The sequence below is a fragment of the Centruroides sculpturatus genome, unplaced genomic scaffold, assembly GCF_000671375.1.
Source record: "Centruroides sculpturatus isolate CEXI.00-Female unplaced genomic scaffold, Cexi_2.0 scaffold13, whole genome shotgun sequence".
NCBI lineage: Eukaryota > Metazoa > Arthropoda > Arachnida > Scorpiones > Buthidae > Centruroides > Centruroides sculpturatus.
Genome location: NW_019384405.1, coordinates 1,550,031 through 1,577,735, shown reverse-complemented (window position 1 = coordinate 1,577,735; position 27,705 = coordinate 1,550,031). Strand labels below are relative to the sequence as shown.

At 30.5% G+C, this 27,705-nt stretch overlaps 1 protein-coding gene across 1 annotated transcript; it reads left to right on the top strand.

The window, feature by feature from the left end:
* The first annotated feature begins 2,261 nt into the window (after positions 1 to 2,261).
* LOC111618840 lies at positions 2,262 to 26,860 on the top strand. Its single transcript, XM_023360445.1, has 3 exons — positions 2,262 to 2,462; positions 21,953 to 22,240; positions 25,808 to 26,860. Exons 2-3 carry the CDS (start codon positions 22,066 to 22,068, stop codon positions 25,924 to 25,926), a joined length of 294 nt encoding a protein of 97 aa, XP_023216213.1. The 5' UTR covers positions 2,262 to 2,462; positions 21,953 to 22,065; the 3' UTR covers positions 25,927 to 26,860.
* Positions 26,861 to 27,705: the final 845 nt, after the last annotated feature.

Genomic DNA, 27,705 nt, shown 5'->3' with positions numbered 1-27,705 from the left:
AATATATCAAATATAATTCAAAAGATTTAATATTTTTACAGTAGTTTTTAGTAGTAAACTTTAAATTTTATTATTAATGCAGAACACGTAAACAATAAAGTTATGCACAAATAACATTTAATTGATATTTTTTGTTTTATTTAATTAAAGTAAAATTGACTATTTAATTGTAAAAAAGAAAATTTTAGCATTATTTTGCTATGGCAACGAATATTTATATTTTGTTTGAATACATTGTATTCTATTCAAGCATTATTTGTCAGTTTATTGTCAAACTAGCTGTTACCCGCAACTTCGTCCGCGGAGGTTTGCAAGCAAACCCCATTTACATTCAATATTTCAATAACCACAGTAATTGTCATATAACACCTACCGCTGAAGAGAATTGCCGAGAATCAAACGAACTATCTTCAATTTGATCAATTTTCTGGAACGTTTACAATCGTTCTATAATCGAACCAATATGCAATAACTAATTCAAATTTAAAACGGTGGAACATTTTTAAAATCGAAATAGATAAAAATATTTATAACAATGTCTGAAATGTTATCAATTTAATACACAGTGAAGACTAAACGTAGTTGAAAACAAAAAATCGTATCTAAAATAGTACAGTAGAAACCGTTTTTCCGGTTAAGCCTTAGTGCTCTACCTCTTCCCCCCGCGTGGGAACTTCGAAAAATCCCTTCTTAATGTGAATTCCCATGGCATACCCTACTAAAACGCATGTAAAAAGAAAAAAATCGCATCTAAAATAGTACAGTAGAAGCCATTCTTCCGATTAAGACTTAATCCTCTTCCTCTCCCTCCCGCAAGGGAATTTCGTAAAATCTCTTCTTAGTGTGAGTTTCCATGACGTACCCTAACTGTGTACCAAATTTCACCTCTTTAGGTTAAGCGATTTGCTCTGGGCGATGATGAATCAGTGAGTGAACGAGTGAGTCATTCAGTCAGTCAGGACAAGCAATTTTATATATTTAGATAATTGAAAATTTTATTTTTGGAATTTTTTGAAAGTTATTTATAAATTAAGAATATATCTACATATCTATTACTTATTATAAAATAAGCATTACATTGACACTTATTAATAATACTATTGAATTTTATAACCAATCGTGCTTTAAAAAAATAATTATAAATTTGTTATATTATATTATTATATTCTTTATTATACTTTAAATTTTCTTTGATGTTATTGCATCACTTTACGAAGTGCCTATATATGTAATTGCATCAGTTTTAGCATCTATTTAATTAGTTTCAATCATGACATCAAATGATATGGATAATTGTTTCTTTTAAACTATTTGATAAAAACGTTACATAAAGTTGGGGTTGCGTAATCATCCGAAATTATCATTATATTTTTGACTGGAAATCACTGGATTTATGCAATTTTAGTTTAATTAATGCCGTATAAAACTGACTGCTCGTACAAGTTTACGACTCAAAAAACCCCAAAATGGCAGCTCAAAAAGTAGGTCATGCGTGTCCTGACCTTCTTATATAGACCTTGAATGACACTAGTAGCTCGGATCGCCCCATAGTGGACGTTCTAGCAACAGCGGTGTCATTTCGTGGTATAAATAATAAATTTATATTACAAATAAAAATAATATACTGAATTTCTCATTGCGCAGTCAAAAACGCAAAAAATCACATCTAAATGAGTTCAGTAGAAGCCAAGTTCTTCAGGGTAATCATTAACCCTCTCTCTCGTGGGAGAAATTTTAAAAAGTTCCTTCTTAATGTGCATTCTAATGGCATACCCTACAAAAACGCAGTCAAAACGCAAAAAAACCGCATTTATTGTTATTTTAATATTGTTACGCAAAAAAACCGAATTTATTGTTAATTAAAATAATAGCTAGGGGCGCCCCTAGTGGCAATCTAGGCATACCGTTACAGATATACGCTGCCACTGACGTCATAACGTACATCGATCATTATCTAATTTAAATAAAATTTTACTCTTTACCCAAATAATTTTTAAAAAAAGCATTACCCGATTTATTATAACTTTCTTGCGTATATTAAATAAATTTATATCGAACGTATTAAATAATTCATCTTACATATAAAAAAATTAAATAATGTACAAAATTAAATCGTTTAAACGAACGAATTAAAAAAAAATTTAAAAAAATAAAATAAAATTTTACATATTAGATTTATCAAAAATTTTAAAAGTTTTAAAAAATGCTTAATAACGAATTAAAAAGATTATATAGGCGACATAAAATTAAGTGCGGTCCTGTCTTTTCGTAGATGGATTTCCGAAGCGAAGGGTAGTAGGGGGTAGATGATAGTCCAGAAAATCGTTATTTATATGCGCACGTTTATTTTCAATGCGAATTTTTATAGAAATAAGTTAAAAGAAGTGTTCTAGACGAAGCGGCTTTAATTACTTATTCGTATTTTCTATAAATTGAAGAAATTACTCGAGAAAGTCGGACAGGTAAGGCCTAAGGCCGGCATTTCGTGTTATATCTGTCAATCTTTGTTTATTTTTCCGGTTTGTAGCTTTAATCTTTGTTTATTTAAAACAAATTTCACTTTCTCTTCGTAAATATTTATAAATAACGCTATAAATACACATTTAAAGTGCTTTTTTCCTTCGTCCACGTGCATTGATATTTATATTGAATAATTGAAGCCAGTAATTGCAGATTTAATTATATTCATGGTGTGCGCACAGGAAATATATATATAAGTAAATAAGATTATTTATCGTTTAAATGTTAATTGCCTAGGGCATGATATAGTAGAACTCTTAAGTTCTTACTATAATATCCTTCGAGTTTATGGCCATTGTGAATTTTTGGGACCGGATCCTGTGTTGAATTTGTATTGCATCGGTACCGGAGCTTAGGTCGCTTTTTGGCATTGCCCGGGTTCGGGGACGAGAACCCAATTAACATCAGAGCCCATTAAATGAAGCATTGTTGATGCTGAGCCACCCACTGCTACTTACCCGAGGCTTATGCAACCCGGAAAATGCTTATGTGACTATGCCCGTCGGTGGTTGAGCGGATAAAACTGTCAAACACTGGTAGTTGGTCGTGGGTTTGAGCCTCGCTGACGGGCTGTCCACTGAGAGTTTTCCGGGTTTTCATCCTGTTTGTAACACCTAAATAGGGGCCAGTTTCCCATAAAAAACCTCCTGGGAAGCATTCTCCCGTTGGCAGAATTGCTTGTGTATTGCATTGCCGTAAATGAATAAAACCAAGCCTTATGTAATTTTTGTGGTGGAGCTTTCTGTGTATCCCCAGGTGCACTCGGGCAGTTGATTTTACCCATGGTAACTACATGTTGTAGATACAATTTGGCTGTCTCGGGAGGGAAATATTGTGTATGCATTTCGATGCAAAGTCGGCGAGAGATCTGACCAACTGGTCCATCCCAAAATTTCTATTAGAACTGCATAAAGTGATATGCTAAAATCCAAAATTAAAATTGGAAAAGATAACTCGTAAAATGAAAACCATTTACACTTTTCCTGCAAAAGGGATTTAAGGAAGAAATGTTTTTGGTTTATTTTATAAACCTGTCTTGGGTTTCAAACTACAAAATTCCGAAATAATTTTGGAATTTTGCCGGAAAAGTGTGAGTGGTTTTCATTTTTCAAATAAACTGATATATTTATGTTGACTATTTCTGCATGTTATTATGTAGTTAAATTGCATTTTCAAGAATGCAATCTCAATTTATGACATGTAAGCTGTGGAAAACACGACAGTTCACTTTATGACACTTTTAAATCATGATCTACTGTGTTATGAATGTAAAGCTGCCAGAGCCTGATGATGATCTACATTAAATTTATATACATAACTGTTTTGAGAAATAGTGTGCAGATTAAAAATAATTAAATTATATGTTTATATTCTGACTCACGATTTAGAAATTATCATAATTACTTCTATTCAAATCTGATTGTTAAAAATAAAAAAAACTACAATAAAACAAAAAAAAATGGTTGAATTACAGAATTCATTAGTTATTTTAGTTAGTAGAAATGCATTTAAAACTGTTTAAAATTTCCATTCAATTAAAATTAAAATACAAAGGGGACAGTTGTTTTGTTTCTGATCAATACATTGCCGTAATTATTAATTATAGTACCGGTAGTTGAAATCTTTGCTTGTTGTTAGAATGTGCTCCGATAGCATAATTTAATTAATTTTTGTTAAATTCTGTAGCTGTTTTTAGAATGCAGCCGACGATCAATCTGGTGGTTCAAAAATATACTGTATTTGNATTGCCGTAATTATTAATTATAGTACCGGTAGTTGAAATCTTTGCTTGTTGTTAGAATGTGCTCCGATAGCATAATTTAATTAATTTTTGTTAAATTCTGTAGCTGTTTTTAGAATGCAGCCGACGATCAATCTGGTGGTTCAAAAATATACTGTATTTGCTAAGTAAAAATAACAACTTATAATTTAGTGTTTTTTTAATAGTGTCGTTGTTTTTGAATTTAAAATGTGATTTAACTCTTCATTGGGAGATTTAAGAATTAAATTATTGGGTTTAGATATACGTGTGTATATTCTAAAATTAGGGATTGCAATGTATTGAAGACTGGTTATTAAATTGTTGATATTTTTTGGATCGTGTGCTACAGACTTTTTTTAATCTGTCAAAAATTATTTAACTCCCAGAAGTATGTACATTTTAATTTCCATTTTAATACATTTCTGAAAATCAACGGTAATTAGTGATATGAAAAGAAAGGTCACGAAGTAGGAGAATTATCATAAAATAAGTTCTTGTGTTATGAATGACTGCTATAATGCAAGATAGGAGGTAAATGACCCTATTAGGAGCATATAAAGTATACAATACTGAAAATAAAACAGGAGTTGGAGTAATATTTCTACCTCTTCTGACTCCAACTTCACAGACCTGGATTACCCGAGTAAATACAGTATATACAGTAATTGTAATTTACAAATGTATAATAAAAAATCATTTTTGTTTAATAACAAAATCACAATAAAATTTATTTGTTTTAACTATGTTTATATGATGAAAGTTAACTGCAGTAAGATTTAATTCCAATTAAGTTTACCAGGAATAAAAAGAGTAGAAGAAAATGGTCAAGATTTGGGATTGCAATTGCTGGATCCAGCGCTGCGGATCCGCAAATACTCAATTAACTTTCTAAATAATGGTGCAAAAGTCTACGTTGTCAGCATTGCCGCTTTGCTAAGTGCGCTATCGCTCGGCGGCGAGAGCGACGTTGCCATTCAGTGCAGCACGTGCTACATTCCCTCTCTACACCGCACCACCCGTCCTTTTACCTCTGCTGATCTAATTGACAGTTGACTTTTCGCTCTCGCTAAATAAAGTGTCTTCGCGCTAAATAAAATAAGTAACATCCTCTCCTAGTCCTGGTGCATAATTCTAATTTACGGTCGGTTGTGACGTCAATGAATCACGTGACGGATCGCCGCTTCAGCTGCGAGACACCGGCACTTTTTCGACTTTTTTTCCTGAATAAACTCGGTGCGCAATAAAAACGTTATTTATTTCATTTTTCGCAGCTCGAAGAAATTAGAGAATTTGAATTTTTTAAAATTTTTTGAAAAATTTCGGAAAAATTGCGACTAAAAAAATGCCAGGGGGCGTCTGTGACACGCTACATGATCTTAAATGAAAATTGAATTATTTACCACAAAAATGGCTCTAACGATTTGGATCAAACTTGGTTAGTTTAGTGAATCGCGTAAATACATATATAGTGGAACCAGCAGCAATGGCAGAGGAGATTATGGAGGTGGAAAGCGATGATCCAGATAACCCGTATTCCCTGAATTTCACCTTGGAACAAGAATTGGAGATCCAACTAAAGCGTGAGAAAGAAAACTTCATGAAACGGAAAGAAACTAGTACTGAGAAGGATTATGATAAGTTATTAAAAAAGGAAATGGCTGTTTATGAAAATGAGGGAGTCAGAGGTGAAAACTTATCTTTGATTTATAATTATTTGATGACCCTGAAACCAACTAGCGTAGAGGCTGAAAGGGCCTTCTCTGCAGCGGGATATATATGCAGTGCATTAAGAAGTAGGTTGGGAGACAACACCATTAATACTATTTGTTTTTTGAGATCCTACTTCCAGAAAAGTCAAAAAAATAACATGATAACATGTTAAATGACAAAGAAATATTTGATAACAAAAACATATTTGATGATAAAAAAAAAATATGAAATAAAAAAATAACACGAAAAAATAAGTGATTGATTTAATTTTATTTAATCCTTTAAAATACTTTATTCAAGACAAGACTGATATTTTATAACTTCTTCTCTAATTCTATTAAGTAAGAGTATTTAACTTTTATTCTATAAGTGGTTAAATTACTTATAAATAACTACAGACTGATATGTAGAGCCTATATAAGAAAACTAGTAAGACTGATAGCCACTTAGCCACTGATTATCCATCCTTACATTATTATAATATAATATATTAAAGTAAATTAATTAGTAGAATTACCTTTGCTATTATTTAACTTATTACATTATAATTATAATTTAACTAAACATTTATAGTTAATTATCTCTATCTCAAGTGTTAAACTGAACCAAAGTTAAGTTTACTACCTAAATGTAGTGTTTTACTGATTTAAAGTGAACAGTCTAAATAATAAAAGGTTTTTAAGTATTTAAAAAAATGTTTTATTTCTTTAAAATAACCATAAAATGCTAAATAGATAGATAGATAACACTTTATTGCACCAAAAATACATCTGCGCTGCATCCAGCTGGATTGATGTTGGTCCAGCAAAAATCCAGCTGCATTGAAAACACTGCTGGATTGCAATCCCTAGTCAAGATGGTGTTTGTAGAGTTGGTTATTGGTTCAGTTTGACAGTTTTTTTTTTTCACTCATTTTTTATGTATAGTGAATATTAAATACAATTGAGTTACTTTGAATGATACGACAAAACAAATATTGCAGAAATAGCGTTAAAATAACTGGCTTGTTAGAATAGTGATTAGAATTAGCGAACCAGTTCTGTTCAAGTGAGAAATGTTTGAAAGCTTAATTGAGGTTAATTTTTATCTTATATTATGGGTCAATGTCAGTCCCCTTGAAAACTCTGCATTTGATAAATATAATTTTGCTAAAGCATTGATAAAATATATTTTTATCACGTATTATTATTATAAAGCTATATTTTATATCAAGATTCTTGATCGGGCTACTTTACCGCTACCATTAATAATTAAAGTTAGAGTAATTTTATTATTAACTAGCTGCAAGGACTCGCTTCGCTGAGTTTTTATTTGTTCGTACATTTGTATGTAATATAGTTTTTTTATATATAAAAGACTGTGTTTCTAAGTAATCTAGCTGTAAGGACCCGTTTCGCTGCGCAAAAAGTAACGATAGTAAAGATTAAGATTATTACATCATAGCCAATCTTACCCGTTTTCACATAATGCAAGAATTATACCCCCGTTTCCAGACTAATTAGAGAATTTTTACATGAGTCAAAAAATATGTTCGATTTCCTGCAAAAACGCAAAAAACAGCCTGTAAATCTTGCATGCCGCTTTATATTAACACTTTCTGGTCCCGATTCTAATTCTGATCGTCTCCTGTTCACGTGCAGTCAAACGAACTATTTTCAACGTTTCTGGAACATTTACAATCGTTCTATAATCGAACCAATATTCGAATTTTATGTTCGAATTTAATTCGAACAAATTCGAACAAAACATTCGAAATAGAAAGCCACTTTCAAGCCCATATCTCCCGCACCCTTATAGCTATCGAGACACAACCACCCCTATGCACGAATGGAGACTTGGGGCTACCACCANTACAACATCAAAATTGTTTCAACAGTTAACATACTAATGAGTGAGAATTGGTAATAAAAATAAATGAAAAGAATAGCCTACTATGTAATTTTTCAAACAATTTCCTGCTTCATATGAAAAGTACGATTGATTTTATTGAACAGCTTAGCTTGTTTTTAGTAAATGCATTTTTTTAAAAAGTATTGTTATAATTTGATAAAATAATACATATTAATATTCAGAATTCTGTTATTAATATTAATTTTTCAGTATAATATAACTAGATTCATAAAGATGTTTGATTATTTTTATTACAATTTATTGTGTATGTTTCTATTTTTGTGCGTATAACCTACATTTTATCTGTGTTTATTATTTGAAAAGGGTTGTGCACTTTAGGGTGAGTTTTATACTGATTTTAAGTTAAAATTACAAACTTTTACCTCTGTACTTCCACTATTGGCTGCTTCCATAGACACGGGGTATACTGTGGGGTGGATTATGTGAAGCATTTTTGTTCTAGCAATTTTTTGCAGTTTATATGTACAAAAATATAGTATTTTAAATTTAAATATTTATAATTCTTGCTATGAGAAATGAAACTTCATTTCTAACTAAGCATTTATCTATTAATAAATCTATAAATAGCATTTTAGTTTTGTCTATAAATAAGATATTTTGACTTCTCAATCTGTGACTTTATCTAAACAACTTTGGTGTTATGTATGTGCATGATTGCTCTTCTGATCAGTGTATTGCATAATGCTGCAGAAATCATTAGTGACATTACAATGTTATTATGATTTCCTTTTGATTATTCTCATATAATCATTTATGCATAATGTCTGTATGCTGAGGGTCACAAAATAGGCTGTATTATTCTCTGGAACCAATAAATAAATGTCCTTACATATTTTAGTCAATTAGACTTGATCGTGTACTGTAGTAAAGTGTAGTATAACCAATATGTTGATCGCAGCCATCAAAACCAAACAGAAATGCAGAGCTTAACACACATGTTGAAATATAATTGGCCAACTGCTTACTAATTACTGGACAGAGATGATACTTGTATGGGTATGCCTGTGGATATTGACAATTGGTTAATATTGAACAGTTTCAAAGATCAGCGATGATTGTTGGATTGCTCGTGAGAACCTTGCAAGCATCATTCATGAAGGTTGGTGCTGCAGCAATGAAAGATTGAAACCATATTATTCAGCCAAGTATGTGGGGAAATGGATGCTAATTGAAAACTAAAAACAAAGTGATCATTTACTTATGTCAGCTCTCTCATTTCCCAGCAGTGAGTTGGGTGTCTCTCATTAAGCTGACATGGTTGTATTTTTGTCTCCCAGTGAAAGTTTTGTTCATCTGAAAAGGAAAATAGAAATTTCAAATCCAGTAGAAAAAAGGATGCATGATGGTGTAGGCTACATGTCAAGGTGATACCCAGGATGGGCATCACTTTGAAATGTAAATCTTGATGTTCTGCTGGTACGAGACAAAAACATCTGTGTAGCAAAAGTTGTACCAGTCTATCACTGTATAGCTGGGCCATGTTGTATTTGTGTACAGTATGAGTGTTTCCACCAACAGTCATTTATTCACGAGTAAAACACCAGTCACAGCTGCTGTTTTACTTATGAATAAATGAGCTCAACACCTATGAAAGGCAAACAAAAAGGCAACATTTTTTCTTAATCCATAGGACAAATACAGCAACACAGATTTTACTAGAAAATAAAACTATAGGTTTTACAAGTATTTTGTGATTAATACAAATCATACTTTTTCATGGAGAAATACATGTCTTTAAAAAAAATATTGAGTGCAAACAAAACTACAGAGATGGATGAATTTAAACCATCCGTTTGGAACCAATCCCATGCACTTGATGCTTGAAACATATGATATGAAGTTGACAAAGTATCACAACAAAGCCTAATACAATTAGTCTGAAATGACAATTAATAATTATTAGTTTGCATTTGACATAATGNTACTGTACACAAATGAGTGTTTCCACCAACAGTCATACTGTACACAAATGAGTGTTTCCACCAACAGTCATACTGTACACAAATGAGTGTTTCCACCAACAGTCATACTGTACACAAATGAGTGTTTTCACCAACACTCATTTATTCACGAGTAAAACACCAGTCATAGCTGCTGTTTTACTCGTGAATAAATGAGCTCAACACCTATGAAAGGCAAACAAAAAGGTAACGTTTTTTCTTAATCCATAGGACCAATACAGCAAAAGATAAACCTAAAGATTTTACAAGTATTTTGTGATCAACACAAATCATACTTTTTCATGGAGAAATACATGTCTTCAAAAACAAATACTGAGTGCAAACAAAGCTACAGAGATGGATGAATTCAAACCATCCACTTGGAACCAATCCCATGCACTTGATGCTTGAAACATATGATATGAAGTTGACAAAGTATCACAACAAAGCCTAATACAATTAGTCTGAAATGACAATTAATAATTATTAGTTTGCATTTGACATAATGCAAACTAATAATTATTAATTGTCATTTCAGACATGTTCAGACAAGGAAAGTTAAATGACAGAATGGATTGATTTCTAAATGGACCAAGTTATTGCTTAGTTTAAATATGTATAAGTGCAGTTTAGTATCACTGCAAACATTTGTTTACGTGTAAATGAATTTCTTCAGTAATGAATAGGGCAGTATGAAATCAGTTAAAGCAGATGAAGCACGAGACCTACAAAATGATAAAGTTTATATGTAGCCACTCCAGTAAAAAGGCATCTCTTAAATTTGTAGGATGATAAATTAAAAAATTGTTATTGGAATCTAAGGTGGGAGAGCTGCAGGGTTGCAAGTAAAATACTTTGATTTGTCTATGAAGATACTGGGCCGCTGGCTAAGGATAAGATTTATGAAACTTTGGTAGGATGGGCTGACAATGGTGTTCTTGTGCTAATATCACCTAAAATATGAATTCCAAAGAGGTTCTGTGAGAGCTGCATTAAGGCTCATAGAGGAATGGATTAAAACTACAGAGGACCCAGGATTGAATCTTGGCACAGGTAAGTGGAAGTATTAATGATGATTATAATTACAAGTAACGGAGAGTAATGCTGGAAGAAAAGAGCAAGGGAGAAAGTAGGCAGAACAATGTGGAAATGGGATATAGCAGAGAAAAGGGGGTACACAAAAGTGACATCTTAAATAATGAGTTTGAGAATTATTTCAGATGCAAAAATCTTTCCTGGTACTCATGGACCACCTCCATGAAAAAAAACTGGTACCTCTTTTTTTTGAATGTGTCTGGAAGTGATGTCACAAATTTTGGACCCAAATATCTTAGGGTCACATATAAGCCTACAGTTGCTTTTGCATTTTAGCTTGTATAAGAGATTTCTGTAAAAATTTTAAACCCCTCCATGTCCCAGCAGACATAAAGTCTTTTTAATGCAATTTTCAAAACTTTGGAACATGTATAACGGAGACCAGGATATTCCTGAACATTGGGTTTATGAACACGACAATACAGTAGAGCGTTGATTTTCCGAATTAATTGGGGACTGGGGTTGTCCGGATAACTGATTTATGTATGAAAAAATAGTTTAACGTATCCAATGTCGAAATTTTTTTTCGTTGCGTGTTGCTTTGTGTTGAATTTTCGTGGATGTTAAGCCTAACAAAGACTATTGTATCGTTAAAAATTATTTTTTTATTTTGTACAAGCAAAATAAATATATTGAAAAATATAAAAATAATAAAAAATTATACTTCATATGTTAATTTAGTATCAAAAACATAAAATATTTGAGTAGCCCAACACACAACCAAAGATTGAATCGCCACAGCACTGGTGAAAATTTAAATTTGCCGACTGGAATTCTTTCGGATGATTGACTTTCAGAAAATCGACACTCTACTGTAATTAGAAGAGTGACAACTTCCACTATTTATATAAACAATGCATTAATGTTTAACACTGATTCTAGTACCAGTCTGTTCTGGATAGAGAGATGCAGATGGAAACAAAGAAATAAGCTATATTTGTGATGAATTCGTATGTAAAAGCTGGACTGAAAGATTGTAATTTATGAAAAAAAATTCAGCAGCTTACCTGTATGACTTCTCTAAAACTCTAAATTGTAATAAATGTTTAATTAAACAGAACATTGTGTTTGGTGTTACTTCTAAGCCTTCTGGTAATGCTGAACAATGTAGTATTTTTTAAAATAAATCTTAAAGCTAACATAATAGTATTTGAAATTTTTAACAGTGAGAAATTAAAAAGCATAGATGATTGTTTCAAAATAAATTATGATGTAACATTCAAAATCTGTTATCCAGTTTTACAGCTTAAATGTTTGGCTCCATTAATGTATAAGTAGAATTAAAAAAAAAAGACAGAAATGAAAAATAAATCAAAAAATATTCCTGCTTTGAAAAAATATAATGTCAATTTTATATTTTTTCAAAGTAGGATGATGAGAAACTATTCAAAAGTAAATTCTATATTTTTGTACCATTAACAGTAACAAGTAAACGAGAAACTTAGTGGCTAGTGAAATTAGTGCAAAAATTGTCGATCATTGTACAGATGTTGAATAGAGCGAGATGACTTTGGCAAAATTAAACCTTTTGTTATAACCCGTCAAAACATAAAAATTAGAAATGGCAAATTCATTCACTTGTGTCTGAAACGCCATATACTAAATATGCATATTTTGTTTGAATATTTAATTTTTTGAAATTAAAATTGCCTGTAGTAATGATTTAGTTGAAAGTAGCATTGAAACTTTAAAATTTCTGTTTTGAAGACAATAACGTTGTCATCAAATTTTTTTACTTTAATATAATTTTGAGTCAATTAAACAAGTGATGTGAGGTCTAATGTGATGCCCGTGCTCTCCCAAAATCTTATAAATTCTTAAATTTAACAAATTTGTGATAAAATTATATTTCTTAAGAATACTAAACCTGTATTTCATGGGGAAAACACTTAAAACTTTAAACAGTGCAATAATAATAATTACGCTAATAACAACAGAAAAATAATATAAGTTAAACTTTTTATGTTTGCAGCCCATTTTTGACGTACTAGAACAGTTTTTCTCAACTGTAGTCCACAGAAAAATTTTCGACCATACTGTTGCTGATGCAGTTGATTACGGGCGAAATTTATTTAGTAGAGTTACTGTACGTAACAAAGTACATACAGTAACTCTAGATAAGCATAATTCACAGTTATGTATAGTTACTGGTCCATGTAAAATTATCCATAATTTTATCGGTCTGCAATGAGAAAAAGGTTGAGAAACACTATACTAGAAGACAAGACGTTATCCCAGAATAAATCCTTGATTCTTAAAAATTGTGATTATACCTTAGTTATCAAAATCATGCTTGGGATGTAACACGGACTTATAAAAGTGATATTGGTAGTTGATCTTGGAATAAGCTTTGGTAGATGAAACTCATTCCCATTATCTCAGTATATAATGGTTTATAAAAATAGTTTTCACATTTCCTATTATTAAATGTCATTGAACAAATGATTTCATAAATTACCACTACCACTTATTTCTACTAAATTGTTAGCTTTTTTTAAAACTTAATAAACTTAATAAAAATACACATCTCAAATTTTCTGATAAGTATGCTGTTCCATAAAAGTAAATGAAACTTTCTATATTAAAATTTTTAACCGAGAAACATTAAGTCGATTATTGCAAACATTGTTGTTGAATAATCTAAATGGAAAAATTATTGCCAAAATTAGACCATACAGAATTTTATTTGGTTAAAATGCACGTAAATCTACATTGTTCTATGGGAAATTGCCTACTGAACAATTTTCTTAAAGTATTTTACTTGTTTGTTTAAATCAAATGATATACTATGAAGCTTTCTTAATATGAAATTCAAAATATTCGAAACGTTTGTACAAATTTTTACTTCCACGGCCATTATATAGCATGGTAAAAAATTGACCCCCTAGATTTTTACATTTTTGGACTCTCAAGTCGATNTATGTTTGCAGCCCAATCAAATGATATACTATGAAGCTTTCTTAATATGAAATTCAAAATATTCGAAACGTTTGTACAAATTTTTACTTCCACGGCCATTATATAGCATGGTAAAAAATTGACCCCCTAGATTTTTACATTTTTGGACTCTCAAGTCGATACCTTGAAACATCAAGAAATTAAAAAAATTTGGTGTTTTTTTCCTCCCTGTAAGTATGGATGTTAGTGTGTGGAGAGAGACGATTTTTCCCCCACTTGGAAGCTTAATAATAACTCCTGTGTCTTTTGTTGAAAATTTCTGAAATTTTTTCAGGAGAGTTTGTGTATTAGGAAGATTGATGCTATTAAATTTTGGTGGTTAAATGTCAAGGGGTTGGGAAGATAGATATGATCACGTGTCATATCTCGTAGGGTCGGACTTAACGAAGATTTTACTCATCATTAGTATTTACAATTTTTTATAAAACTCATTTCCAACCTGAAAATTAAGCTTTTTGTCATTTTATAATAATAAATAATATAAAAAGTTTTTAATAAATTATGATAACAGTGCTACACAGAATTTTTAACTTTTTGCTGAGAGACTCAAATAATTCATTGCTGAATTTCTATCCCTTTAGTTTTGTTATCTTAGCATTTCTAAAAGTCCAGTTGGGTTACAACTTGGTATCCGACCTTTATTTTTATTCATAGACATTAAAACGTGATAATTTGATTTTAAATTATAAAATATATTAAAAGAAAATTAGCATAAATTTTGTGTTTAATGATTGAAGTAAATTTGTTTTCAATTAAATGACGAATTAATGTTTTTTAGGTAAAACTTTTCAGTTGACACGTTTCGAGATCCAAAATAAATTGCTGAAAAAAAGTTACTTGGAACGAATTCATTGTGCGCGCGTGTGCATCTGAACGAATGAAAAAAATGATTCTTTTGTATTTCAAAAGCTGCTTTTTTTTTTTAATTCAAAATTTCAATGAGTTGCTACATCTTGAGTAATAGGGAAAAAACCTATTAAATATGACTTAATTGTTTTTGTTAGAAAGCAATTATTTTGAATGATTTACGAAAAGCAAGTTTTCTCCCCTCCGACTTTTTTAAGACAATTACGGAACTGCGATTACTAAAATCTATTATCGTAAAGAAAATTCGGAACAAATTATAATTTACTTTGAATTTCTATATACAAATTTAAAGTACGTTGCATCGAGTAGAGCGAAAAAAGATTTTATCCGAAGAATTTTGCTATAATATGCAGTTTTATTAATAAAAATAAAATGTAGTAGAACTTTTTAAATTAAATTCTATCTATTGATGATGATTTGGCCAAAGTAAGAAATTTTTATATTTAATTATAAAATTTTCTGAGAGGGAAAATTTTTTTAAGGAAAATTATGCTATTGTTCACAGTTTATTTATTAAACTTTCCTAATAACATAACTTCCTGTAAAATGTAAATCTTTTCACTTGTAATTTGTTTTTATTTTACATCAATACATGTTAAATTATAGTATGTAAAATAGTCTTGTGGTTTCAATTGATTTTGTACCTTTACATCATTTAGTATGTATTTTTAGCAGCAAAATAAATATATATATATATATATATATTATAATATAATAATAATGCATATTGTTAGATATTTGTGTTTTATCTATAGCTGAAATAAAAATATCTGTTTTATTTTCGTTGGAATATAAATTATCACTCGGCAAATTCCAACTTGTAAATCAATAATGAAAAACAAGGCCTGACTTACTTTTAAGTCGAAAGTATTTATTCGGAACGTTTGAAACTACATTTGAATTTAGCTTTAGTAGATTGATTTAAAGACCATACAATTGTAAATATTTCAAAAATTATGCTATAATTTTATAATAATATATAAGTTTACCTATCCCTGGTCTATGGTTTAAATATTTTCATCGTTTATTTAAATCAAATGATATACAATTAAACTTCTTAATGTGAAATTCAAAATACTGAAAAAAAATGGATTTTTCATTGCTTTAGTTTTATTATTTTAGCATCTCTAAAGTCAAGAATCAGGTTACAACTTGTTTCATAATAATAAGTATTACTTAAATGATTTTGTGTGCTTGGTATCTGACCTTTTATTATTGTTATTATTATTATTATTATTGGGCTGAAATTTTAAAAAATTGTAGACCTATAAATTCCCACTGCTGTCCATTTACCCGTCTTTCCTTAATGTTGAGAATGGAGTTAGATACATGAAAGCCGAAACCAGATATGGAAAGATCGGGCAGGAGGCCACAATTAACTATATAAGAACTTCCGATGCAGACCGGAAGTAGTTATTTCAATTCAAAAATTTCCCCTGAAAGGAGTAAAAGTCCTGCACGACTCTATTGCTAATAGAAAAGTATGATGTATACAGGGGTTAGACACTACTAATTTGAGGTGGAGAGAATATATATTAAATTAAAAATACGATTAAAAATTGCAACCTGGCATTGTGTTGTTGATGATAATTTGTCTACAAAAGTAGATTGTAAGTTGTTCACTAAATGGGAAAATCATTGTAAATTCTAAACAAAATATTAATTCTATCAGAAATTTTTAAAAACAAAGTTAGATTAATTCAATTCATTCTGTATTCCAGCATAACCAAGATTTAAATCAAAATACAAACACTTTTTGGTCTTCAGGTTACAGTATTCTAGCAAGTGTCATAAAGTTTAACATTTTATTATAGAACATCAATTTAAATGTTCAGGCTCACCTTTGCAACATACCAAAGAAAATCAATCAGAAGTTGGATTTTTCAGATTTGTCCTACATTTCCTGTTTGTATATATGGTAAATTCTCCTTTTAATGGCTCGTGGAATAATGGATTTTCCCCCTCGGTCCTGCCAAATCGATGTAAGTTTACCTTCTTTTAGCGGATCCGTAACTCGGAATAATGGATTTTTGCTAGATCCAACTATGTAAATGTTGTTTTTTTCCAATGTTAATTACTATTTGAGTGTTGCTGGATATTGATTTTTAAAAAATACATTACAGGCAGAGCAAAATATTTGCATAATCGTCATGATTCATGTTGCTAACTTCGTAGCTGCACGTCAGTGCCCTCCTGCATTGATTAGTGGCGGGAAGCTGTTTCTGGTTGTTGTACTCAATGGGCAGAAAAGCAACATCAAAACAAATCAAGATGGACAAGTTTTTTTAACAAATCATGAAGTCAAGTAAAGTGCTAATGGGCATATATACTATATATTTTGCCTCTGTTTGTATATACAATTTCCATCAGCTTTGTCATACACTCATATGTCGTTTTGTAACATGTGTTTCTGTAGAATAAAGGGTAGAGATTTTGAGAGACCAAATAATTTCAAGTACAAGTATTTCTTATATTTAGGAGGTTAAAAAGTGAAATTTTTTCAAATAACAGCTATTTTCCTGGGTGTGAGGGAAATCCGTCATTCATTTACAATACAACCGAGTTCCTCGAACGGCTGATAATTTTCAGTGGTTCGTTAAAATAAGATTCTACTATAGTCGTAACAAAAATGTTTTATCCATAAAATAATATTTAATGGTGTAAAAATAAAAATGAGTTATATCTTATGGTAAAAATATGTTTGTTTCATTTTAGTTTTAAGGTTTAGCAGTTATAAACAAACATTTGAGTGGATATTTTTCTTGGAATGAAAATTTAAGTACCTGTATACCTTTAATAATAATAATAATAATTAACAATGAAAGGGAACATTTGGCTTTAGCAATAAATTGATATGACTTAAGTTATTACAACACTAGCCACTTGTCTGAAGGAGCGTGCTTAGTTCTATTTGTTTCATATAAGTTATATGAAACATAAATAGAATGAAGCTTATTTCTTCAGACAGGTTGTTACTTTACTATTTTTAAATGTCACCTTTTGTATGAAAATTCTTTTCATTTAATAAGATTTATAACATTCTTTTGTTATTTATGAACATTTTACAGAGATTATTCTTTATTGATTTAGGTATTGAATTCTGAAATTTTTAGATCACTATTACTATTTTGTCATTCAGGAAGAATTTAATATGAAAAGGCTTAAATTATAAATTTTTATTTATTTAGAACATGGAGCTTTGTGGTAAAATTAAATTTGCAATAATATAATTGCAAATTATGTAAGCACTTAATGACTTACTCTTTTACAAATCATTAAGAGTTTACATCATTAAAATTTAGTACAAAGTATTCTATTTGCATTTTCTAAATTTTTAAAATATGGTATATAATTTTAATATAAAATTCTTTTATTTATTTAAACTTCTATTTTTTTTTGTTTTTAATGTAATTGCTACAAGACAGTTAACTGCTTTAAGTAATATTTTGGTATGTGTTACCAAGTTAGTTACTTATTAATGTACGTCTAGCTTGGTTTTTTTTACATGTAATTATACATATACCATGCTAAGATAAAAGTTTAAACTGGCTGAGTGCCATAGAGGACTGTAGGTATACAGTCATCTCCAGTTGGCATAGCAGGTGACCCGTACAATTTATATTTTTTTGAAGTAATTGGTCTGGTGAAGGTTGAATGGAGGTCTAGGCAGCATAATTGACATTGCATCTTCATCGTAAGCATAACTTAGTCGAGGTTACGAATCCCACTCCGGAACACTTTTCTTCCGAAGTATTCTAAATTAATTTATTTCTAATCGCTAAATTTAGTACAAGATGGCTGCTTAATTCATATTTTTAGTCCAAATTATGTAATATCTTTATAATTAATTAGCCATATTATAGTCCGATTAAAAATCCAGCTGTATTTTGTTTATTTCTATAAAAAATATATTTAATATTTCTCGTATAGTCTGAATTTGAATATTAGACGGTAATTAGCCAGAATTTGTCAATGTCTAGTCAGATAACCTGACAAAATCCAGCTTTAGTTATTTGGTAAGTATGATTAACAATTATGTTAATCCTAGTAGTGGTTGTATCAGTTTGTTACTTTTTCTTTAGTTTATCATCTTTTTTGTCATCCAGATTCTCGAATAATTTGATTATTTTGTATCAATATAATTAAAATCTTACGAACAAATGACACTAAAAGGATTAAGGAGTCTAATTTTTTTGAGTTTTAAATGTTTTTTGGGACTACACATTCCATTAGAGACTGTGCAAAAAAAAAAATGGAACGCGAGTCAGATTATTAAAATCTTGTTGGATGTATTAGCTTATTGTATCACGAGGAAAGCAATCACAAGATTACTCCATTGTTTTATTCATCGTGGTGTGGGATGCCATTAGCAAATAGAGTAAGCTGTAATTTTCTCAAGCTTTATGCCCGTTATTAGAAATTTACAAGAGAAATAATTGAAATGAGCAATTGGTGTGACATCATAAAGTATGAGCTTTATGATGTCGCAATAAAAATTGTAGTCCGCCATTTATTTTGACATCGTACTACAATTTTTAATAATTTTTTAATTTAAACTATACGCTCTCCACCTCAAATTAGTGTCTTCCCCTGTACATCATACTTTTCCATTTTCAATAGAGTCATGCAGATCATTTATCTAGCTCATTTTGGGGGAGATTTTTTAAATTGAAATAACGCAACTTCTGGCGCAAACCAGAAGTTGGTACATTGTTAATCAGGGCCTCCTGCCTCTAGTTTTTTATATATATAGTCTCGACTTTCGTGAACTCCGTTCTTGAGATTAAGGAAGGACAGACAGACGACAGTGGGAATTTATAGGTCTATTTTTTCAAATTGCAGCCCAATCATTAGTTTTCTAAAAAAAAGAAATAAATTTTTTTCAACAAAAGTAGTACAGATTGGATTAACATTTGAGAAGCTTCCTTAATAAGTGTGTAATTTAATGTTTTTGATTTACTTTAACATTAATGAGGCTTGATGATGATAACTATTTGAAGGATTTTTCTATTCAAATTTCATAAACTTAAATCTAATAAAGAATTTTCTATTGCGGATAATTTTCTCGAGCCTTCGAATAAATTTACTTTTTAATTAATATTAACCATTCCTTGCAGTTATCAATTGTTTCTCTAAAAAAAAAATTAATATCCTATGTAAATAATTTATTCAATCAGAATTTTTTTTACGAGAGACTTAATAAATACGTAACCTTAATACTTTTACGATCCTATAAAAATAACTTCTTTCTCTGAAAAATTAATAGAAATGCATGAACACGTATTTTATTCATTACTTACTCTACTCTTTCAAAATTTATGCCCTAAAAAATATATGATCTAATAAATATTTTAAAAAGATATTATAATAAAAGAAAATTTTGTAAAATTATTCCAGGGTTTGTTGCTTAATTAACACAAACGTCATCTCCCGCAATGAATTAAAAACAGCCATTACGAAAAGTTAGACAAAACATACGTGTCCAGTTGAATGGCTTGTGCTCTTTTAGTATGTTCTTTATACTCTTAATCAGCGGCTGTCAATTAAATTAAAAATGATTCCGTTTGATGATGACAAATACCTGGCAAAATTCAGAATAAAAGACCGACTTTTTGTTTGTGTGACACCAATTCACTAGCAATTCCTCATATAATTTATCAATGTCCTATATACATTTACGACAGACTTATAGTACTTTGTAAATCAAAATATTGCTGGTCCTATACAATTATTGATCTCGTTAAAGATCCCACTCTTCTGCGGTGAAATTTATGAATCAAGATTTTAAAGTTAAAAAAAAATACAGCTGTACAACTCTAACCTGACAAATAGTGTCAAACTTTATAAACCATTCATCAAATAATACACAATAAATAAATAAGATTCACACAAAATTAACATGTTTTATATTTTGATTGAAATAACAATTTTTTTTTTTCTATTTATAACAACAAAATTCCTTTACCATTTTAAATGACGATTAGGAATGATTTAGAAATTGTTTACCTAGAAGCGTACATTATTTACTGTTTATTGTCAGATTGAAAATGTTTTTAAATATTAAATTTTCCTTAAAGTACTTGACTTTCTTAGAAAGTAGTTAAAGTACGTTGACCCGATGCTCGGCCATATGGATATAATTGAATGACTAGGTGCTTTCAGTCCAAAAATGGATTTGTCTTCTTTGAGTGGACTGTATACTCACAAAATGTAATATATTCTTCAGATTTATTACAGAAATAATTGATATTTTAGATTTTTTTTCTATCTGTAGATATAAATATGATTAATATTTGGCTTTATTTTCTATTTATTTAGAGTATTTTAATCAATTTTCAATGTTTACTAATAAACAGCGTATAAAACTCGTGATACAAGAGTCAGAGTAAATGTACTTATAGTAGTAATGCTTTTGACAAGTTAAAAACCCCCCAAAAAAACCCCATTCTATGCTATTAACAGTTGAAGAAGAATTATATAGTTTGGAAATATTGCTACTATAAATAAATATTCACTTCTGCGTCAGGAGTTTTGTCGAGTTTGGTTTATTGTTAATATTTTAAATTTGTCATGGGTAAATGCCGTTTAATAATCAAATGATAATGCTGAATTCATCGGACCGTTAAGTAATTTGGACTAAAGATAGATAATTAAATTAATTGGTTTGGAGATGAAGATCGGACAGAGGTCCATGCATCTGCATTGACCTTTTTTCAGAATATTCTAAAATTAATTCTAATGATTAAATTTAGTACAAGATGGTGACTTAATTGCCTAGCTTTAGACCAAATTACTTAATATATATAATTAGGCAAGTTATGACTGATATATCCGGTGTTAACATTTGATTATTATTATATAATTTGAACTTGATTTATTATATAAATTCCATTTAATGTATAAACTATTAAACTAGTCACGCATTGCATGTTCATGATCATAAGAAGGTGAATTATTATTTTTAATTCCTTATTTCGCTAATTTAATATCCATTAGAAATATAAAATATAAATGTAGACGGGAAAATCTTGTTTATTTGTCGTGTCATACTTTCTTTGCTTGAAAGACTTTCAAGGATAAATGTGTCACGTTTTAATTATTTAATGTATTTTACAAATGTTCTGTTACATATCGAATTTAAACTTTACTTTAAAAATTTTAATCGTTATTTTCTTTTTCTTTTTTTTAGGAAAGAATGTATTTATCAAGAATTATTGTTTAATAATAATTGAATGATCGTCTGATCATTATCAATTGTGATTTCAAAAACAGTTTTGGGGATTGCCCCATTTCAAAGACTCGATGGAGGTGGACCATGTCACAACTGATTTAGAACAGGCGGGAGGTTCAGCGTTTGATGCTTTCCTGCAAACCGGTAGAACAGGTCGACGTAATGCTCTTGCAGATATTATGGAACAAAATGCAACAATCAGTACCGCATCTCTTCCAGGCAGTTTGGAGAAACTGTCATGCTCAGGTTTGTTTATATGTTAAAAATTTTTTCATAAATTTTGATGTGTTATATACACTGATCAAAATGCTCGAAATTGCTTTGTACGATGCCAAATAGTTTAAGAAAATACTAACACTGTCTGTCGGTATTATTATTTTACTTGAAATATTACTACAAGTACTTTCGACGATTTCAGATTGTCTTCTTTGGGTATAGAATAATGGAACCTTACAAATTAAAATATATATTAATGTGTTCCAAACGACAAATTTAAAATGTGTAATATTTTCTCGTACACTGATCAAGCAAAACATTATGACTACTTTAAGGTGTAATGAATGGTAGGGACTAACAGGTTCCAATTGAGTATGCAAATGTCAACTGCTTTATAAGCAAGGGGCTATTGGGATGAATTGTCAGTTGAAGTGTGTAATGCTCTTGAAATAGGCAAGGACAAAGATCTAATTGGGTTGGACAAAAGTTAAATTATGACGACAAGGCATCTGGAAACAAGTATCTCCAAAACAGTGAGGCTGATGGAACGTACTCATTCAGCACTTATTAAGTCTCCAACTGTCAGAAAGATGCTGGTCGACCACACCTTATTGACACCAGAGGAGAACAAAGACTAGATTGGCTTGTAAAAAAACAATAGAATAGCAAATGTGGCATAAATTTGCAGATGGACTTCATAGAAAAGACAATAGGAAAGTGTTCCAATGCAGAGAGCATAGAACACTGTTATGCATGGACTATGTAGCCTTCAGCTTGTCAAGGTATCTGTAGCTAATTCAGTGCATAATCAACAGCACCTAAAGTTGGCAGGTGACCATTGATTTTGTGATTGACTATGTGGAATAAGGTTGCCTGATCCAATGAATCCCTTTTTTCTTCTTTTGTCGTTGTTGCAGTGAGTGAATCCAGTCTGTATATATCATTTACCAGGAGAAGATCTTTGCACCTGGATGCACCGTTGGTATCAGTGGTGGTGGTGATGAATGTTTTGGGGTGTTCTGTTGTGAAGTCTTTGGTCCAATCATTCCTGTGGTCACCTTTTTGACAAGATATATCTTTCTAAATATCCTGTGGACCAGGTGCACTCCTTTCGTGAGTATGGAGATGGGGACAGTCCTTTTCAACAGGACATTGCATCTTAAACCAAAAGATGTCAATTTTTCAAAAGTTTGGAATGTTGCCCTGGCTACCAAATTTGCCAGTTATCCATCTCATTGAGCATCTGTGGTCCTTGAAAGGAAGATCCACTATCATTGTTACATTGAGAAACCTATAAGGATTGAAAGATCTATTTGTGACTACATGACCTCACTGAGTCTGTCTCAGAGTTCAGGCTGTTCTAGCAGCATTTTAGTACAGTCGACCCCCCCTATAACACTGTTGATTATTCCGTTTTATATGAATTTCATGTTGTACGAGTCACTTAGATTTTACAAATACATATGCCGGGCTCTGAACGGCTCACGTATTTGTAAAATCTAAGTGACTCGTACAACATGAAATTCATATAAAACGGAGTAATCAACAGTGTTATAGGGGGGTCGACTGTACATGGTAATAATGTTTTGTTTGATGTGTGTATATTAGTTTAAAATAAAAAATTTTTTACTCTTCATATAATGTAAATTGTATCATTGAGGGGAAATGCCAGAAGTACTTCAACTGAAAAGATCTATTGTACAAACTGAGAGATTACATCAAAGTCTGATCTCTACAAAAAACAAGATAGACTTCTAAAGTAAAGTTGGGAGACTTCATCAGGTTTCAAAAAGGGAGAACACAGATGAACAAGTCTACATGGGTAGTCTGCACATACTGAATTGAGGTGCAGGGAGAGATGAAAGAATTAAATACATCAAAGAAATACATGTCTAAAAGGGAGAATTCCTTTGTGTCTATTTTGTTTAGTACTTCATGGGTTAAAGATTAAAACGAAATATGACACAATAGCTTGTGTGTAAGGGGCAGCGATGCTATTAAATTTTGCTAGTTGAATGTTGAGGGAATGGGGAGATAGAAGCGCATCATGTCACATCTTGAAAGAGGTTTGACTTAATGAAAATTTTGCTCATTATTACCATTTACAACTTTTTATAAAGCTCATCTCTGCTCTCAAAGGGCAGAGATGAGTTTTAGCTGTGTTTATTAGTCGTTATTTCTATTAAAATATATTAACGTTAGTCTATTTTTGTGTAGTGGTGATGACGACGAAGCAGTTGAAGTCGGTAATTGAAAATGAAGAATCCCTAACTATTTTAAATTTAAATTTTGCTTCCTTCCTTGCTTATGGATTATTTTTGTTTCATTCTATAAAATTCATCCTTGATGGTAAAAATACTCAAAATATAAAAAGTTAGAAAAGACAGTGTTTTAAATACTGAATTGTAATTTATGAAAAATAATTCTCAAATCATATTTAATCAATGTATAGAAAAATATGATTAGTGTAATTTTCTTAGAATAGGAAGCAGTAGAAAGGCCATTGAATGCATTCATATTAAAATAATATAAAAAATTTTTTAAATACTATTGCATCATTCGAACTTTAACTGGTATATTGTCTTGCGATACTTAATTGTCGAGTGGTATTTCGACATTTCAAAAATTAATGATTTGTGCTTGGTTTACACTCTGTCGTCGTACTCGTCAGGAGATTTAAAAAAAATTACTTAGGCTTTTTCTTGCTAAAGATATTGTAAATGCACAATTAAATTAACAGTTCAATTAAATGCTGCATGCATTTGCTTTCTTTAAAAAGTTTGAAAGTTAAGGAACAGCTTGGGAAATTTAAAATTTGTTTCCTGTAAAAAATTAGACAAGGTTAATTAGCAAACGGTAGGGTTAAATTGCTAAAATCTCGATCCAGAACTCGTCGAGTACCTTTCGGTATAAATTGAAAATTAACATTATTAGCACATCAGTGCTATTCATTTACTTTGTCTAATCTGTGAACTAAACTTTGTTATCAACCATAAAACCTAAACTGCTGCATAGACTTTTGGATTAATTCTATTTTTTAAACTAAGTGTTCCAATCTTAGTTACCAATCTAATTTCGTTTTTAAATTTTTACGATCTTTGCTTCGGCCACATACACGCATACCAGTATACCCAAATGTGTGGATGAGAAACTGACAGTTCTGTCATCCACATGCTCACGTATACCCAGCGTTACACTGAAATGCCATTTATCTTATGTATGATATGTCATTTGCAGCTTTGACAATTCATCTATAGTAATTAATTGTATAATCAGAAAAATGATTGTTATGTTTTGGTCTACAGCATTGAAATCAATTTCAATAAACTTAATGTGTACTTGCACCTTAAATATTGCCATTGGATAATTATGCATTCGGATAACCGACATTAAAATCCGGGATATAAATATCAGCAAGGGGTATGCTTCATTTTATTTTATTTATGTAAAATTGATAAGATGCCACTTGAAGAATTTAAACAGAAATGCTTATTTAAATTACTGTTTTGGAAATAAATTATCAAAAGAACCTCATTTAATTGTAAGTGAAGTATTCTTACAAATTATAAGTAAACGGTTTATCAAATTTAATTTTAGATGTTCCGACACAAGGGACCAGCAAAAATACAAGTTCGGGAGAAGACATGGACACTTCGAATCAACCGTCGACATCCGACGCAGGGAGGATATCCAAATCGCAGCAGGTCGCTGCATAAACGACAAAGAAAACACAGAATTCAAAAGCATCATTTGGGAAGTAGACGAAGCGAGGCCATTTTAGTTTTAACATTTCTACCGAGCATCTAGTCTTCAAATGTAATCTCCCAAGATTGTTTACAACATTGTGATAGTATTAAGGTAATTACCTGTACAAAGTAGTTTTAAATGAACAAAAAAAACGAGCACATTTAGATTTAAAACTGTTGCCGCTTTATACCGTGTGTGGATATCGAATCCACGATTTAATCTAGCAATCTTTCATAATGTTTTTATGCCAAACCTTCGATTTCAAAAAACAAAAACCAAAAAAAAAGTTTTGAAGTTTGCTGTTACCGAGTTTATTGTTGTTTGATAAAGATGTGTACGCTTTTCAATTTTATTGAGATAACAAATTTGTGCTCAACGAGATTTTATCTAGGTCGTAGACAATAACATTCCCCAAAAAATCCATAGTTTCGAGTAGATCAAAACTTTGTATTTAAATTTATTTATACGTAATAGTGTATATTTCGGTAGTTATGTGTCGTTAGTACATGACAATACTTAAATATAAGGCAGTATTTTTTTGTCTGTTATACCATAAATTATTCTTTGTTAATGTAAGTATTAATTATTGTGGGATCTCGACAGGAAACGATGTGTGTATCATTGTTTGTTATAGTAAAAAGAAAAGAAATAACCGTTTTTAATGTTGGTTAGTGTAAATCCGTAGTCTACAAAAGAACGGCCGACTTCATGCTGCACAGAAAAAGTCCTGTATATTCCTATCCGTGACACTTCCATAAGGTAAATATATAACGAAAAAATTTCTAGTTAGATTATATGAGATGTCATTTTCTAAAATGAGTTGACTGTTGCTGTACAAAAACTTTTACAGAAACACTTTTCATACAATGCTTTTCCCACAATAAAAGGGTTAATTTAATTTGATTTGTTTTATTTGCTTCTGGTTTTAAAGAATTGCAATATTTATTTTCTCTCTTCTAAAACGCAGACCCATAAATTACCAAATAACTGTATAAATTTTGTTTGTAAAAGTACGAAATCATAGGAAAGACGGAATAGTTTTATAAAAACAGAGATATGGATCTGATTTTTTATTGAAAACATAACTGGCAAACTCAGCGAGGAACGGATTCTTATTTCGTATTTTCGTGTGATACGTAAAATCTAAATAGGCTTGAATTGGGACCGTGGAAACTCTGGGCCTAGTCTTAAGTACTATCAATTATATCGAAGTTTCAGTATTTGATAAGCAGCAAGAAGCTTAGTGTCTGGGACCATTATATTAGTCTCATTCAACAATGTCGAACAGGACTAATGTAACGGCTCTGATCATACTGTTTTTTTCTCTCTCTCAAAGAAAAACAATTGATAAATTTGATCCAGTACTTGGATCAAATTTAACAGGATTATTTTTGATATAGGAACTTCCAATGAATATTACACTTGCATTATCCATAAACCTTATAATAATAATTATACGTAAAACATCTTTGTACTTATTTTTATGCAATGAGGCTCAAATTTAAGAAAATTTACTAAGTTAATTCTCACCAAATTTGAGCATCATAATTAAAAGACAATGACAATATTGCATTTTTTATGTACTGACATAAGTATTTAGGCTATTACTGTTGATAATACATCTCCACACTTTTGAAATAAACTACGTTAAACTTGTTTCGGTGCAACATAATTTACTAAGATCGGCACGCATGCTGCATTCTAAAAATAGATGTGTTATTATCCAGAAGCACGTTGAAAAATCGTCA

Coding starts and splice junctions, on each gene's coding strand:
- LOC111618840 (XM_023360445.1), top strand. CDS start 22,066: ATGGAGGTGGACCATGTCACAACTGATTTAGAACAGGCGGGAGGTTCA. Junction 22,241..25,807: donor GGAGAAACTGTCATGCTCAG/GTTTGTTTATAT, acceptor ATTTAATTTTAG/ATGTTCCGACACAAGGGACC.